This window comes from Chionomys nivalis, chromosome 1 (genome assembly GCF_950005125.1).
Source record: "Chionomys nivalis chromosome 1, mChiNiv1.1, whole genome shotgun sequence".
Lineage (NCBI taxonomy): Eukaryota > Metazoa > Chordata > Mammalia > Rodentia > Cricetidae > Chionomys > Chionomys nivalis.
Window position 1 is genome coordinate 83,375,110 of NC_080086.1, and position 17,190 is coordinate 83,392,299.

Below are 17,190 nucleotides of genomic sequence, written 5' to 3' on the forward strand. Positions count from 1 at the left end.
TGTATTTTGTTGTAAGCCCCCCTTCTGTTTGTATGTCCTTAAAGGGACGTTTAAATAAATAAGATGTAATGAGTTGCTAGGTGGCTCTGGGTCGGTTCGCGCGTCTGCCTTGTCATTTTCTGGCACACGCTGCCCGCCCTGGGCGGTTTCCCTCTTTTCTCAGAACCACGCTAAGCACGCAGGGCGCTAGTGCCGGGGTCACACACATAGGTTCCTTTCTCACTTAGTTTTAAACCCTCCCTCTGCGGCTTGCGGAGGGCGTGGTGAGAGCGCAAGAGGTACTTCCCCAAGCTCCGGTCACCCCCACCGGGGTACTTGCCGTGGTCACAGCACGGGGGACCACGCTAGGGCGAGGACTCCTGCGGGTGGCGCGGCGCTCGGCCAGGGCTTGCCGGGATCCCTCTCCGCGTCCTGTGCGCGGGAATGAATACCTCTGGTTAGTGGCAACGAGGAACCCGGTAAGGAGGCGTCGCGACTCCGTGGTCCAGAGTCGGACTTCCCTTCACCCTAGGATACTGATTGGTCCTTATGCTGAGCCTCGCAGGCTTCCCTAGGATGAGAATAATGGTTGGTGCTCTTAACGGGGATCTGGCGGGGAGCCACACCTGGGGGCCATCCGTGACCCGTCTCATACTCAGGAAACTAAGTCAGGCATTACGGATTCATTATAGTGAGGTGCTGTCTTAGAAGGAGAGGAGAGAGGAGAGGGGAGGGGAGGGGAGAGGAGAGGAGAGGAGGGGAGAGGAGAGAGATTAGATTCCTGATCTTCAGAATGGGTACAGCGCCCGCTTGTCTTCTGCATTCCCCATACTTGATTCGGTGAGTCCTCCGCTATCCCCTCCTTAGGCACAGCAGTAAGCTCAGATTCGTGCCTTGTAGCTCCTGAGTCACCGTGATTAGTTAGATAGGATGGCAAACTCTGAACCTCAGTCTGACTTTAGAGGAGAAGAATCATCATCTTACAATAATTTCTCAGTAATGGGCTCACTTTCCTACTGCTGCACCTGGCTTGTTCTCTAGCAAATTCTTGCCGTAGCGGCCTTTAAAAAGTAACCACCAAATCTCAGAAGAGATCTGGAACAACGGTTTCCTTTGATCTTGGAAGATTTTAGTACTCTTTGCATACGGCAGCAATATTTTTTTGTTGTTTTTAAGATAAAAATATGAATTGGATGTCTGTCTTTCTCACTACCTTTGGTGGGCACTATAGCTAATAGAAGACTTACTTCACTCCTTCAAAGTTAAAATCAGAGATATACTCAAGAGTACAGCAAACGAAGAGACAGCACCTAGTTTTAACCAAATTAATCTTCCAGTGGCACTAGATGAACGTTTAAAGAGAGAGATCAAAAGTTCAGGTTACCTACCTGAAATTTAACAATGTCTTTGGAAAAAAAAAATGTGCTCGTGTTCTTTTCCTTTCCAGCTTCCGATAGGAGGGTTACTTACTGAGCATGTTCTGTATGGTGGGTACAGGGTTTTGGAGCATCTCGTGTTCACCCCACAACAATCCTATGAATCAGGCACTGTTTTATTTCTCACTCGGTAGACAGGCCACACAGCTAGACTGGTCAGCTGAGACTGCAGCTTCTTTCCCAGGTCTTCTCAGTTCTTGGCTAGGCCAGTCTCTGTCCAGGGGGCTCTTTTGGAAAGCTTGGAATGAAGTGATAAGAACATACATCATCCAATTCAGCTGTGAGCTAACTACTTCGTGGCACTGACAAGGGAGCACTGAGGCTCACTGAAAATAAATGAGTTGTATAGGCCAGGTCCCAGAGAACTGCAAAGGGCAGCATGAGCAGAGCTGCTGTTAGGTTACCAAGCCTCTGGAGTGATGGAGGAGTGAGAGGAATGCATACTCCGGTGTGACTGAGTCCCCTCCTAAGATGCCCGTGTCATCTTGATCACTACATATGTCACCACAGTCTAGAAATGGTAAGAGTTACTTTATGCAGTAAAGCAAGGATTAATTACGAAATTGTGTGCTCTGCATTATGGAAACTTGTTAACAAAGGCCAGAAAAGACGCGCAAGTTTAGAATAATCAGAATGTGTTTTGTCATTATAATGTCAAGGAAAGGAACTGGTTAAGTAAACATCAGGCAGAGGGTTGTTAGGGCAGAAACTTCAGTGCCACGGATGGAGACAGAGACCCACATGAGAGCACTGGACTGAACTCCCAAGGCCAGTTAAAGAGCAGAAGGAGGAAGAATATGAGCAAGGAAGTCAGGACCATGAGGGGTTGGTCCACCCACTGAGATAGTGTGCCTGAGCTAATAGCTGGACTGGGACTGAATGAGCATGGACCCTGGACCCTCTGAATATGGTTGACAATTGGGGGAGACTGAGGGGCCAATGATAATGGCACTGGGATTTGTCTCTACTGCATGTACTGACTTTTGGGGATCCTATTCTCTTTGGATGCACACCTTCCTAAACCTGGAAGTAACAAGGAGAGCCTTGGACTTCCCACAGGGCAGGGTGCCTTGCCCTCTCTTAGAACTGGAGGGGGGTGGGGGAACGGGTGTGTGGAGGAGCAGAAGGAAAGTGGGAATTTTGATTGGTATTATTTATAAAGTAATAAAGAGGAAAAAACTTAAAATTTAACCTCTAAAAGAAAAAAAAAAGAAAAACCTTGTAGGATGGCTGTTTGTCTTAAGTTCACCTCACTTTATGAACAGGCAGAGGGTGATGCCACAGGGGAAGCAAACTTGTCAGGATTTCCCAGGGCTCAAGAGGGAGAAATAAACCTCATGCCTCCACATGTTGACCACGCAACTTCAGTCCTGAGGTATCACACAGAGGCCTGTCCAAGAAACCGAGGAAGAAGCATCTTGCAGGGGATTTGATGCTCTTTTTAAAAAGGATTTATTATTGTTGTTTTCAATTGTGTGTATGTGTGATGGTGAGGAGTGGGTAGGTACACATGAGAGCAGTGGTCCATGGAGGCGAGAGGTGCCCAATGCCCTGGAACTAAAGTTCAAGATTGATGTGAGCTGCCTGATGTGAGTGCTGGGAACTGAACTCAGGTTCTCTGCAAGAGCAGTTCCACCTCTTAGCCACTAAGCCATTTCCCCAACCTTATGATTTAATTTTCTCAATAAATGTTGGTTTTATTTGGGGTCATTTTCTTTTGTTCTTTTTTTGTATTCTTTGAGGGTTGTTTTTTTTAAGATTTGGCAAACTCCTGCTTGTTTTCTATATTTCTTTTTTTTAATTTATTTATTTATTAAAGATTTCTGTCTCCTCCCCACCACCACCTCCCATTTCCCTTCCCCTCCCCCAATTAAGTCCCCCTCCCTCATCAGCCCGAAGAGCAATCAGGGTTCCCTGCCCTGTGGGAAGTCCAAGGACCACCCACCTCCATTCTGGTCTAGTAAGGTGAGCATCCAAACTGCCTAGGCTCCCACAAAGCCAGTACGTGTAGTAGGATCAAAAACCCATTGCCATTGTTCTTGAGTTCTCAGTAGTCCTCATTGTCTGCTATGTTCAGCGAGTCCGGTTTTATCCCATGCTTTTTCAGACCCAGGCCAGCTGGCCTTGGTGAGTTCCCGATAGAACATCCCCATTGTCTCAGTGTGTGGGTGCACCCCTCACGGTCCTGAGTTTCTTGCTCGTGCTCTCTCTCCTGCTCCTGATTTGGACCTTGAGATTTCAGTCCGGTGCTCCAATGTGGGTCTCTGTCTCTGTCTCCTTTCATCTCCTGATGAAGGTTAATATTCAGGAGGATGCCTATATGTTTTTCTTTGGGTTCACCTTCTTATTTAGTTTCTCTAGGATCACGAATTATAGGCTCAATGTCCTTTATTTATGACTAGAAACCAAATATGAGTGAGTACATCCCATGTTCCTCTTTTTGGGTCTGGCTTACCTCACTCAGGATAGTGTTTTCTATTTCCGTACATTTGTATGCAAAATTCAAAAAGTCATTGTTTTTTACTGTTGAGTAGTACTCTAATATGTATATATTCCATACTTTCTTCATCCATTCTTCCATTGAAGGGCATCTAGGTTGTTTCCAGGTTCTGGCTATTACAAACAATGCTGTTATGAACATAGTTGAGCATATACTTTTGTTGTATGATAAGGCATCTCTTGGGTATATTCCCAAGAGTGGTATTGCTGGGTCCAGAGGTAGGTTGATCCTGAATTTCCTGAGAAACTGCCACACTGCTTTCCAAAGTGGTTGCACAAGTTTGCATTCCCACCAGCAATGGATGGGAATGCAAACTTTCTCCACAACCTCTCCAGCAAAAGCTATCGTTGGTGTTTTTTATTTTAGCCATTCTGACAGGTGTAAGATGGTATCTTAAAGTTGTCTTGATTTGCATTTCCCTGATCGCTAAGGACGTTGAGCATGACCTTAAGTGTCTTTTGGCCATTTGAACTTCTTCTGTTGAGAATTCTCTGTTCATCTCAGTGCCCCATTTTATAATTGGGTTGATTAGCCTTTTACGGTCTAGATTCTTGAGTTCTTTATATATTTTGGAGATCAGACCTTTGTCAGTTGCGGGGTTGGTGAAGATCTTCTCCCAGTCAGTGGGTTCCCTTTTTGTCTTAGTGACAGTGTCCTTTGCTTTACAGAAGCTTCTCAGTCTCAGGAGGTCCCATTTATTCAATGATGCCCTTAATGTCTGTGCTGAGGGTTTTTTCTGTTTTGTTTGACTTTGGGTTTGTTTTTACATCACAAAGTTTTCCCTCCCTTCCCTCTTCCTAGCCCCTCCCCCTACTCCACTACCCACCCACTCCTCCACTGTTTCTCTTCAGATACAGGTAGGCATCCCAGGGCTATCAGCCATGGTATATCAAGTTGTAGTGAGACTAGGCACCTCCTCTTCTATTAAGGCTGATGAGGCAATCCAGTAGGAGGAATGGGTCCCAAAAGCAGACAACATAGTTAAAGACAGGCCTTGCTCTCACTGCTGGGGGGTCTCACAGGAAAACCAAATTACATAACTATTACATATATGCAAAGGGTCTAGATCAGTCCCATACAGGCTCCATGGTTGTCAGCTCCACCTATCTATATATATGTATACCTATGAGTATAGCAGGATGTCATTAGAAATCATTACATTGACGTCTTTATTTTAGATGAACTTCTTGCTGTGCTTCCCAGGCTGGCCTTGAACTCCTGTGCTGTAGTGATCTGCCAGTTTCAGCTTCCTGAATGCTAAAGTTGCATGTATACACCACCTTACCTAGTTTGGCCATTTAAATCTTTTAGTAGCAGTAGCATTAGTAGTAGTAGTAGTGATAGTAGTATGTGTTTATGTGTACCCATGCTCACACCTGCCACAGTTGAGGTTGTTGAGGTCAAGGGGAATGCATAGGCATTGGTTGTTTCCTTCCACTTGGGAACCCAGGAATCAAACTCAGGTCATCAGACTTGCACTAGAGGAACACTGTTAACCTCTGAACCACTTGCTAGTTCTCCTTGTTGTCTGTTTTTTATTTTGTTTGTTTGTTTCTTCCTTATGCCATCCTGAATCAGTGATGATGGAATCTCAATGTGGTTTTTATTTGCATTTCACTGCTATCTGGTAATATTGGACAGTTTGTATATGTCTGTTAGTTCTTTGTACTTCATCTTTTCAGAACTCTATGCTCTTTTCATTATCCTATTTATTAACTGGGTTGTTTGATTTCTTATTGCTTAGGTTTCTTTTTTATTTTTATACATTCTATATACTAATACTCTGGTGTATAACTGGCAAAGATTTCTGTAGACTGTCTCTTTACTTCATTAACTATTTCTTTTTTTAAGTAGAAGGTTTTATATTTCTTCAGGTCCAATATGTCAATTTGGGCTATTCCTTGCACGACTAGAATCCAGGTGAGAATGTCCCTGTCTATGCCCATGTCTGGAAGTATCCTTCTTACCTTTTCCTTAACAATTCTAGGGTTTCTGGTCTGTCACTCAGGCCTTAGGTCTGTTTGGAGGTGACTTTTGTACAGGTCCTAAGTTCAGTCTTCAACATGTGGCTATACAGTTTTCATAGAACTACTTGTTGAAGAGGCTGACTTATCCACATTTAGTATTTTTAGCATCTTTGTTGAAAGAAAAAGTAGGTGACTGTGGCTGTGTGAGATAGAATCTGTGTCCTTAGTTCCACAGCTCATGTCTGTTTTGTGTGAATACTGTGCTGTTTTAGAGTCCTGGAGTACAACTTGAAATCAGAAAGGTAACACACCTAGCTTTATTCTTTTTGCTCTGGATTGCTTTGGCTATCTGGGAACTTTCATGTTTATAAACAATTTTAAGGGTTTTTTTTTCTGTTCTGTGAAGAATGATGATGAAATTTGATTGGTGGCATCACTGAAACTGGAGTTTTTTAATTAAGTAAAAAAAAAAAAACTAGAGTTTGCTTTTGGAAGTGTCACCATTTTCACAATGTAAATTCCTCTAATCAAGGAACATGGGATGTCTTCCCCATCTTCTAGTGTTCCTCTCTTGAGTGCTGAGTGCTTTAGCCTTTTCATTGAAGAGCTCTTTTACTTCTTTATTTGTACTTATTCTAAGGTGAGATTTTTTTGTTTTGTTATGTTTGTTTGAGTGTATGTGCTAAATACATGTGATCCTGAGCACATGCGTGTGTGTGTGTGTGTGTGTGTTAAATTGGATGGTTTCCCCAATTTCTTTGTCTGCATGTTTATCATAGGTATATAGAAAGGTTACTAATTATTTTAATAATTATTTATCCTGCTACTTTGCTGATGGTCTTTATCCATTCTGAGTTTTTTGGTGGAGTTTTTAGATTGGTTGGTTGGTTGGTTGGTTGGTTGGTTGGTTGGTTGGTTGGTTGGTTGGTTGGTTGGTTGGTTCGAGACAAGGCCTCACTATTAACTCCTGACTAGGCTGGAACTGCCATGTGTAGCAGGCTGACCTCTAACTCACACAGATTAGCCTACCTCTGCCTCCCCAGTGTGAGGACCATCAGACTGAGCTAAATTTCCTCAGTTGTAGATGTCTTTTGCAAACAAACACACCTTGACTTCTTCCTGTCTTATTTGCTCCCCTTTTATTTCCTTCTCGTGTCTTTTTGTTCTATACTATATTGAGTAAGAGTGGAGAAAGTAAAAACCCTTGTCTCATTCCCGGTTTAGAGGAAATGCTTTGAGGTTTTTTTTCCCATTTAGCATAACGTTGGCAATAAGTTTGCTGTGTGTAGACTTTATTATGTTGAAATATATTCCTTCCTTTCCTAATGTCTTGAAGGTTTTTATAATGAAAGGATGTTGAATTTTGTTAAAAAGCCTTTTCTGTTGATATGATCAAGTGATTTCTTTCCCTGATTCCATTAATGTATTGTATTACATTTATTCACGTGTGTGGCAAGCCATCCATGTATCTCAGGAATGAGTACAACAAGATTTTTTTAAAGAGAAATGAAAAAGAGATCCTAAAAGGGCTGAAAATAAGCAAGCAAGCAAACAAACAAACAAAAAAAGCAAACATTAAGGAAAGTCCCTATTCTCCGGTAAAAGCTAAGGAACTTAGCTTAGAACTGGAGACAGTGAGATAAGTGGGAATCCAATGGCACTTCAGTAGCTGCACACAGAAGACAGGTGTGCGTGCCAAATTTGGTTCACATCAGCGATGTTTCAGCTTCTGGGGAGAAAGAGAAAACTTTGAACTCTGAAGAAGGGTTGCTGGCTACATGGTGGCTTTAGAAACTGCCTACTAATTTCAGAAGAAGGCAGGAGAGTCTAGCTCTCTCAATTTTACTTAGCTGAAAATTTTGATTTACTAAAGCTTGTTACACCATATGGAAAATTATGAAAGAACACACTAAAAGAATAGATATTAGGGTATCATGGCACTTAACTATCATGTGATTGGAGCAGACCACCCTCCTCTACCAGTGCAGATCTACATATCCTTTACAAAAAGCCCAAAGGGTGTGTCAAACAGGAGATACTGCATCAGAAAAGAGGCCAGATCTGCTTTTTAAAGCTGTATTTCTGGGCCAGACAAGAACATAACAGAGATGGTTCCCCAGAGATTGGCAGAGATGACATAAAAATTGCAAACTCAGATGAAGCTGCACAGGCTGCTGGAACATTCCCAGCAGGAAATGTTCACCATCCTGCTGCTGTTAGAGCAGAGGTGAAACAAGATGTTAAAACAACCCCCTCCTCCACCCCCGCACTGCTTGTAAGCCTTTTAGACTCAAGCAAAGAGAACACAGGTAATGATAATTTGTAATACCTATAATGGAAAGATCCCTGCCACCATCACTTTCTTCTAATGATATGAAAATTATACCATCTCCATCTTCTACTCCAAGGAGAGGTGGGTTTGTTTTTTGGTTTTGGGCTTTTGTTGTTGTGTTTGTTTTCAGTAGTGACTAGAGAAAATTTTATACTAACAAGGTCCAAACCTTAGTATCTACAGATGTTAAAAGATAAGTATCAGAGAACTCTGGAGAATCTAAAATTTTTGGATTGTCTATTCAGGAGGAGAAGGTAGAACTGACAAAAAAAGGGGGGGGGAACAGTCAGAGGAGAAGCTGTAGGCAGGTTACTTGCAGCACACCGCACCTGAATATATTTTTTCTTTTGCAGTATATGATTTGATTATTTTATTATTTTATGTGTGGGAATTTTTTGATTGCATGTACATCATATCCATGCCTGGGGCCTATAGAGGCCAGAAGAGGGTGTGAACTGGAACTGAAGTTAGTTACAGATGATCATGAGCCACTATGTGGATGCTGGGAATCAAACCCAAATCCTCTACAAAAGAAGCCAGTACTCTTAACTGCTGAATCATCTCTCCTGTTCTAATCTGATAATTTTAATGTTGGTTAAAAAAATTATTTTATGGGAGGCCAGGCATCAATCAGGAGGCAGAGGCAGAGCAGGCAGATCTCTATGAGTTCGAGGCCAGCCTGGTCTACAAAGCAAGTTTCAGGACAGGTAGAATTACACAGAGAAACAAAGCCCGCCCCCCAAAAATTATATTTTAATCGAGGAATATCTCAGAACTGAATACATGTTCCATAAAAATGTTTTGTATCTCTATTATGGAAAAACTTTTTGGCATGACTTTCTTAGTATTTTGATTATTTAAAGGCATACAAGTACAGGCTTAGGCCTGTAATCCTAGCATTTAGAAGCGGGAGGTAAGAGGATATAAAGTTCAAAATTAGGACTGATGATATGGCTCAGTGGGTTAAGTAACTTGCCACCAAGCCTGACAACCTCAGTTCGCCCCCTGAGACGCACAAACTGGGACAAGAGAACCAACTTCCACAAGTGATCCTCTGACCTCCGTACACATGCACAAATAGATGATGATGACGAGAATGAGGATGTTGATGATAGATAGATACAGATAGATAGATAGATAGATAGATAGATAGATAGATAGATAGATAGATAGATGATAGATAGATAGATAGATATGATGATGATGACGATGACGATGAAGATAGATAGATAGATAGATAGATAGATAGATAGATAGATAGATAGATAGATAGATGATAGATAGATAGATAGATAGATAGATAGATAGATAGATAGATAGATAGATAGATGATAGATAAATGGGTAAAAGATAGAATTTTAAAGATTAAACAAAGAGTTCAAGATTATCCTTAACATGCAATGAGCGTGAAGCTAGCTTAGATTACATATGGCCATGTCTCAAAAAAAAATTTAAGTATACAAAAATATTTGTGTTTTTTCAAAGTTTTGGTCTTTGTAATTTTGTATTAGAACCTTGAAAGTTATCAAAGATTTGATTTGCTTTGGTTTGGTTTTTATAACAGACTTCCTTAACTTTACTATTAAGTTACAACATGACTTTGTAACACAGCAAGTCAGTGCACATTCAGAGTCAACATTTGCTAGTTCAATGGTGAACAAAAATGTCACCTATCAAGAAGGTGGAGGAGTGAGGAACGGACAGCAGCCCATAACAGTTACTTGTTAACCTTTGAGAGGATTTCGTTCAATGCCTAGCGTACGATATTTTACCTTGTTCAGGGAAATGTATAATTCCAGTACACTGAAAATGATTAAGAAAGCAACACAACCCAGGCCTAAAGAGAAAATGAAATAGGCAGTGGCCTCGGTGGACATCTTACCTGATAAGTCATGGGCCTGAGACTCTACCGCTAGCCTGTTTGTCCTCACAATACCACCTTTTTCTTTCAACTTACCACAGTGCAGCAGAAGGAAGCAAATGTGAATATACAGAGTGTTCACGTCTGGGTGAAATCATTACCTGCGGAAGACCAAGTGTTTTGGTTTTTTTCATAGTCTCCTCAAGGACAGCTTCCAAGAAGCTGCCTGTTTTGCGTTTGTCTCTGGGGTGAGTGTGCAGAGACTGACTGGGGGCACCTGCTGTACCTTCCTGCCTCTCCTGGTGGTGCTGCTGGGGGACGGACATTCGCTGGCCTCCCTCTGAGCATTGTTTTCATTGTCTGGAAGCCATGGGGTGAGTGATGAGTCAGGGACAGAGTCTTTCATTCTGTGTTTCAGAGAGAGCTGTAGTTTTGAAATTGACCTTGGAGGCAGGCTGTGTAAAGGATGTTTACAGCCCATGTGAGGTTTCATTTTATTGGAAGATGCCTCATTTACTTGAAGGTTGTTGAGGGGTTTGAACTTCTCATAAATGGAACTGTTTTTACCTGATTTTCGGGGGCAATCAAATCTTCTGTTTACATCCCTGTATTAGGCTGCTTCCAGGCTTCTTCCCCATGACTTGCTCAGCTTGCTTTCTTTTACCATCCAGTACCTTTTGCCCAGAGGTGGCACTACACCCAGTGGCATTGGGACCATCAACATTAATCATTATATTATTCAGAAACACCCACTCAGTAGTGTTACTGCCCCCAGTGACCTGAGACCACCTACATTAACCATTAATCAAAAAGATGCACCACCGACTTGCCTACAGACAATTTTTTCTTTTTTCTTTGAAATTTGTACAAAATATTTGGTCACAATTTCCCATCCCTCATCTTCTCCCAGACCCTCCCTACCATACCACCATTTTCTGACTGTTCAGAAAACAAACAGAAAAATAGAAAACATAATTTAAAACAATGAAAAAGCATAAGAAATACACAGATACAAAAAAATTAAACACATATTCAGACCCGTAATGTACAAGCAAAAGACCAGTAAGATATAAAAAAAAAAAATACCCAAACAAAGAAATATGAAAAAAAAAATATCTACAAAAACACCATTGAGTTCATTTTGCATTAGCCACTTACTGCTGGGTGTTCAGTCTACCCTTTTATACCCAGTGAGATTCCAATGGGGAAAATACATTTGTCCTTTGCAAATGGGTATCAGTTGAAGATAGCTTCTTGAACAGGGGTGGAAAATGGTGTCCACTTCCCCTTCTCAGCATTGGAACCCTGTCTGGCTTGAACCTGTGCTGGCTCTGTGTGTGGTCCCACCATCTCTGTGAATTCACGGTGCATCCTTCCTGCTGTGTCTGGCAGACACTGTCTCCTTGTTGTCCTCCACCACCACTGGCTCTTACAATTTTTTCACCTCCCCTTCCTCATAGCTCCCAGAGCCCTAAGGGGAGGGGATTGATACAGACATTTGTAGTAGGAGCTGCGGGCTGTGTTCCTGCCGCCCCAGCTCCTGGTCACCTGGCTAGCTTATGCCCCGAAATAACAACACACAAACTGTATTCATTTAAACACTGCTTGGCCCATTATATCTAGCCTCTTCTCGGCTAACTCTCACACCTGGACTAGCCCATTTCTAATAATGTGTGTAGCACCACAAGGTGAGCTTACCGGGAAGATTCTAGCCTACGTCCATCCTGGGTTGGAGCTTCATCGCATCTGCTCTGGGGAGCAGCTGCATTGGCATCTGAGCTCACTTCTTCTTCCTCCCAGCATTCTGTTCTGTTTTCTCCACCCACCTATGTTCTAACCTATGAGGGCCAAGCAATTTCTTTATTTTTTTAACAAATGACCTTCCTCCATCAGACATTTCATTTAGGTAGGTGTTCCTAAGTCTCTCACTCTTTGCACATTGTCCAGTTGTGGGTCTCTGTATTAGTTTCCATCTACTGAAAGAGAAAACTTCTCTGATAGTGGCTTAGTGAGGCACTGATCTATGGGGATAGTAAAATGTCATTAGAAGTTGTTTTATTGTTGTGCTCCTTTAGCAAAACAATGGTGTATTTCCCCTAAGCCCATGCCCTCTTTAATCTCGAGTTCTTGGCCATATAAGCAGTGTTGAGCATGGGTTCCATCTCACAGAGTGGGCCTTAAATCTAGTCAGAGAGTGGTGTCTTACTCTCATAACATTTACACCCTTATTGCACCATAATAACTTGCTCAGGCCACCATTGTACATTTAGAGTTTGTAACTGGGTTGCTGTTTACTTTTCTCCTCTGGTACCACACAGAATACATCCCAGTATCGTGAACACCAGTCAGTAGGGGTAAAGTCTATAGACATCAGCTCAACTTCTTCATGTTTAATGAGTTATGTAAGTGTTGTCTTCAGCCAAAGAGTGTTACAATCAGTTGGTGGAGAGCTACCAATAGCCTTTGCCTGAGTTGTCTGAGGGTGTCCATGGGGCCCCTTTGGCCAACAACTCAATTAGATGTAACCCATTCCTGTCACTTGAGTTTCACTTGGTGCCAAAAGATGTTTAGTTGGGGTATTGTCTTCTCATTATTTGGTGACTCCATTTAGATTTATTTTATTATGTACATAGTTTAAGAAATTTATACATTAGTAGATTTTCATATACCTCATCAAATGGCTCTTGGTGTTGCGCCTCTCATTAGTCCCCCCCCTTCCGCCCACTTTTGTCTCCTCCTCCCCATTTAATCCTCTTGTTCCATTCTCCCCACTCTCTCTCCAAAACTATGTATTCTATTTCCTCTTCCTTGGTAAATCCTCCCTTCCCCACTAAGTCCCTTACTAGTTACCTAACCTCTGTGTTATATGGATTGTAGGATTCCTAGAGAAGGCTTAATAGCCAACATTCACTTATAAGAGAACATATACCATATTTGTCTTTTGGGGCCTGGGTTACCTCACTCTGGCTGAACTCCATCCATTTACCTGTGAAATTTATGTTTTTATTTCTAGCAGCTGAACAATACTTCCATTGTGTAAATACATCACATTCTCTTTATTCATTCACCAGTTAATGGACATCTAGGCCATTTCCAATATGTGGCTACTAGGAATAGAGCAAATGGATAATCAAGTGTCTCTGTAATAGGACGTAGAGTCCTTTAGGTATAGACCCAAGAGTAGTATAGTTGGATCTAGATCTATTTCTAGCTTCTTGGGGTATAGTGTTTGTTCAAGTTTGCACTCATACCAAAAATGGATAAGTGTCCCACTTTTCCAATATCCTCACCAACATAAGTTGTGTTATGGGAATATTTCAATTGATAGTCTCTCTTTCCAAATAACCCTAGCCTGCATCAAATCAACATAAACTAACAAGGACAACTGATCCTAGTCAACTTTGTAAATGAACACTTCACTGCTCAACCATAACCTTCCCTCTCTTTTTCATCCTGATTACCTCAATATCCATATTACAGTATAAAATTTTAAAAATCTCAACAGCTTTTAAAAATTTAAACACTTAAAAGCTAAGTCTCTTTAAAATATCCAAGCTCTATGCAAAATTCCAAAGTCTCTTTATTGTAGGCACCTGTCAAATCAAAAATAACTTTAATACTTTCTTACTCCGAGGGAAAAATCAGGGCACAGTTAAAATCATATCAAAGCAAAACCAAAATCCAACAATGTCAGATGCTGTGACTCACGACTTCCGGACTCTAAAGGACTTGCCACAGCACACACTGTGCCCTATCCACTCGGGCTGACTTCACACAGAGCCCTTGCTGTCCATGGTCCTCATCCCATGGTACTAGCATCTGCTCTGAAACTGGGCTGCACCTTCACCAACATCCTCTTCTGGGCTCTCTTCAGGGACTCTGGTTCTGCATATGTGTCAAGCTTCGACTTCTCTCCATGACCCCTTCAATCTTAGGACTTCGATTACAACTGAGGCTTTCACCTTCACTAATGAACTCTCCTGCCTCTCTTCAGGAATTCCTGCCCTGCTACACAGTGAGAGGCCTCCGCTGCTCACTGTGACCCCTTCATGCCTTCAAAACCAGTACCACCTGGGTGACTCATATATATTACCAAGTTCGGCTGCCAGCATGAGATGTAGCCTTGGACCCTCTGGACCTCAGCTTCTGTGTGCTGACTGTGAGGAAATATTCCCAGAAGACTTCACCTAAATGATGTTGGCCTGTTCTTAATCACAGCTGATTGTACCAATTGTACCAACAATCGTTGGTTGTTTTTTACTCTTGGTCTCTTTGGAGGGCTGTCATCCAGCTCCCAAAGAAATTACACAAATCTTATTTTTTCTTATGAATGCTCAGTCTTAGCCTGACTTAGAAAGCTTCCAAATTTAAATTATCCCATCTATCTTTTGCCTCTTGGCTTTTACCTTTCTCTATTTCTGTATATCTTTTCTTTCTTCTTATTCTGTGACTGGCTGTGTAGCTGGGTGGCTGGCCCCTTCCTTCCTCCTCTCCTCCTTTTCCTGTTCCTTGATCTTGCTTCCCTCTTCCCAGATTTCTCCTTCTACTTATTCTCTCTGACTGCCAGCCCTGCCTATCTTTCTCCTACCTAGCTATTGGCCATTCATCTCCTCATTAGATTAATCAGGTATTGTAGACAGACAAAGTAACACAGCTTTCACAGTATTAAACAAATACTACACATCTTTGCATCATTAAACAAGTGTTCCACAGAAAAAATAAATGTAGCACATCTTTAACTAATATTCTACAGCACCTTACCGGTTATTGATTCAAAATATCACTCAAACAACACTGACAGAGCCTTTGCTTCCCTCTAAAATTTCACAAGCTAGATCATTACCTTCTACACTGCTTTCATGTTTATCTTCTTAGTTCCCACAATAGTTGACTAAGCTCTAGATGCTCAATGACTTTTCCGGTCCAAAGTTCTAAAGTACTTTCACAATCCTCCCCATAACAAGAGGGTCAGATCTCTCAGAACAATAGCCTACTTCTCTTCACAATTTCTATCTATGACTGTGATAAAATACCATGACTAAAAGCAATTTGGAGAAGGAAGGGTTTATTTAACCTTACGCATGTATATCAGAGTACATCACTGAAAAAAGCTATGACCGAAAATGCAACAGGAACTATGAAAGAATATTGTTTGCTGGCTTTCTCTACTTGGCTTACTCGATCTATTTTCTTATAGAACCCAGAACCACCTGCCCAGAAGTGGGTCTGCTCCCAGTGAGCTGAGACCACCTGCACCAATCATTAACTAAGAAAATGCCCCATAGAGTTACCTATAGACAGATCTTATGGGGGGGGGCATTTTCTCAATTGAGAGTCCTTCTCCTCAAATGACTTTACCTTGTGTCAAGTTGACATAAAACTTACCAAGACAAAAATCAAAATGATGTCCTGTTGTTGTAATTTTGAGACGGGGTTTGTCCACGCTGGCTTCACACCTATGAGACACTTGCCTCAGGCTCCAGAGTGCTGGGGTTGCACATTTGTGGCACCATATTCAGTACAAAATTGACCTTGCGGCTCACTCATGTCTTTCCAGTGTTTGTAGCATTGCTGGCTAATGTTCTATGATAGTGTATTTTAACCTTTTCACTACAGTAATGAAAACCCATAAAGATGCCAATCAGAGTATAGCAAAAATAATCAGAATAAGATAGAATTCAGTGTTCATGCTACCACACCAGTGGAAGCCATTTTTTAATCTCCTGTTTTCAGAGCTACAATGAGATTAGACAATCTGCACCAATCAAGAGGTCTGTTTGATTGTGATGACATAGCCTTTTTAAGAGGGGAAAAAAGTTTTATGCGTGGTAGAGTATAGACAGGTTAAGTAATTTCATATGGTCACAATATTTAAACCCAGTTTTTTTTTGGGGGGGTTGGTTTTTCGAGACAAGGTTTCTCTGTGGTTTTGGAGCCTGTCCTGGAACTAGCTCTTGTAGACCAGGCTGGTCTCGAACTCACAGAGATTCGCCTGCCTCTGCCTCCTGAGTGCTTGGATTAAAGGCATGTGCCACCACCGCCCGGCTAAACCCAGTTTTAAATGACTTCAAAGTTTGCTTTGTTCATGTCCCCTCAAAACCCACGTGTTTAAACGTTAATCCCCAATGGTTGAGGAGATGGAACCTTTGAAAGGTTCCTAGAGCTCAGCACATATGTATGGGATAGTGCTCCAGCTGCCTTGCTCCTCATACCGTGGAAAAGCAAGTCCAGAGTGTCATCCGTGAATTGAGAAGCAGGTTCTCCTGAGACACTGAAGTGTCTGCCCTCTTGATGTTCAACTTTCTGTTGCTCCAGGCATCACTCTGGAGCTGTTGCAGCAGCCTGAAGAGAATGAGATACCCAGCCCCTTCTCATCTCTGCCCATTATATCTTACACTTGCACATCACAGCCCGTCATTGAAAGAAATTATGGTAGAAGCAAGGAGGTTCATTGAGATGGGAGGGGAAGGCAGCTATGATTCTTCAGTTCCCTAAGTTTACAGTCTTAACAACATGGGGAAACAGTAGTACTTGAATTGTTCTGGGAAGTGGTAGTTCTGGCATTTTCTGAATGTACTTAACATGAATAAATTTGTCTTCTTTTGTAAGGAGAACTCGAGTTGCATTCTGGAGTTGACTGCTCATGGCACACACTCTTAGAAGATTCTTGTTGGGACTGAATTTTTTATTCATGTGGCTGTTGATTAAAGCGGATATAGGTAAGAGATTTCTGTAATCGTGTCTGTAGAAGGAATTGTAGCTTAAATTCTCAGGTACAAATGAACCATGTATTGTGGTAAGAGTTCTAAAGTGAATTTTGTAGTCAGTCTTTTAACATTTAATGGATAAGTTTGGCTCTGTAGTATTGTCTTATTTATTTTAATAATTAGCATTGGATATAATCATATATTGACTCTTGAGAAACTGGCTAATAAACCTGAAGCATAATGGAATGCATTTTAGAACCAGAAAGATGGTTCAGCAGGTAAAGGCATTTGCTTTGCAAACCTGACCACTTGAGTTTGACCGTTTGAGCCCACACCCTAGCCTCAAATGTGTACTGTGGTCCATGTTCACACACACATAAATGATAAAATAAAAAGTTAGAGTGTACT

The 17,190-nt window shown here is 41.7% G+C and overlaps 1 protein-coding gene across 1 annotated transcript in view; it reads left to right on the forward strand.

The window, feature by feature from the left end:
• The first annotated feature begins 307 nt into the window (after nt 1–307).
• Il12rb2 (interleukin 12 receptor subunit beta 2) overlaps nt 308–17,190 on the forward strand; it is a 75,014-nt gene continuing 58,131 nt past the window's right edge. The window contains exons 1-2 of the mRNA XM_057781132.1: nt 308–458; nt 16,685–16,794. Of these exons, the coding sequence (XP_057637115.1) occupies nt 16,719–16,794 (76 nt within the window). The 5' untranslated portion in view covers nt 308–458; nt 16,685–16,718. The remainder of the gene's footprint in view (nt 459–16,684; nt 16,795–17,190) is intronic.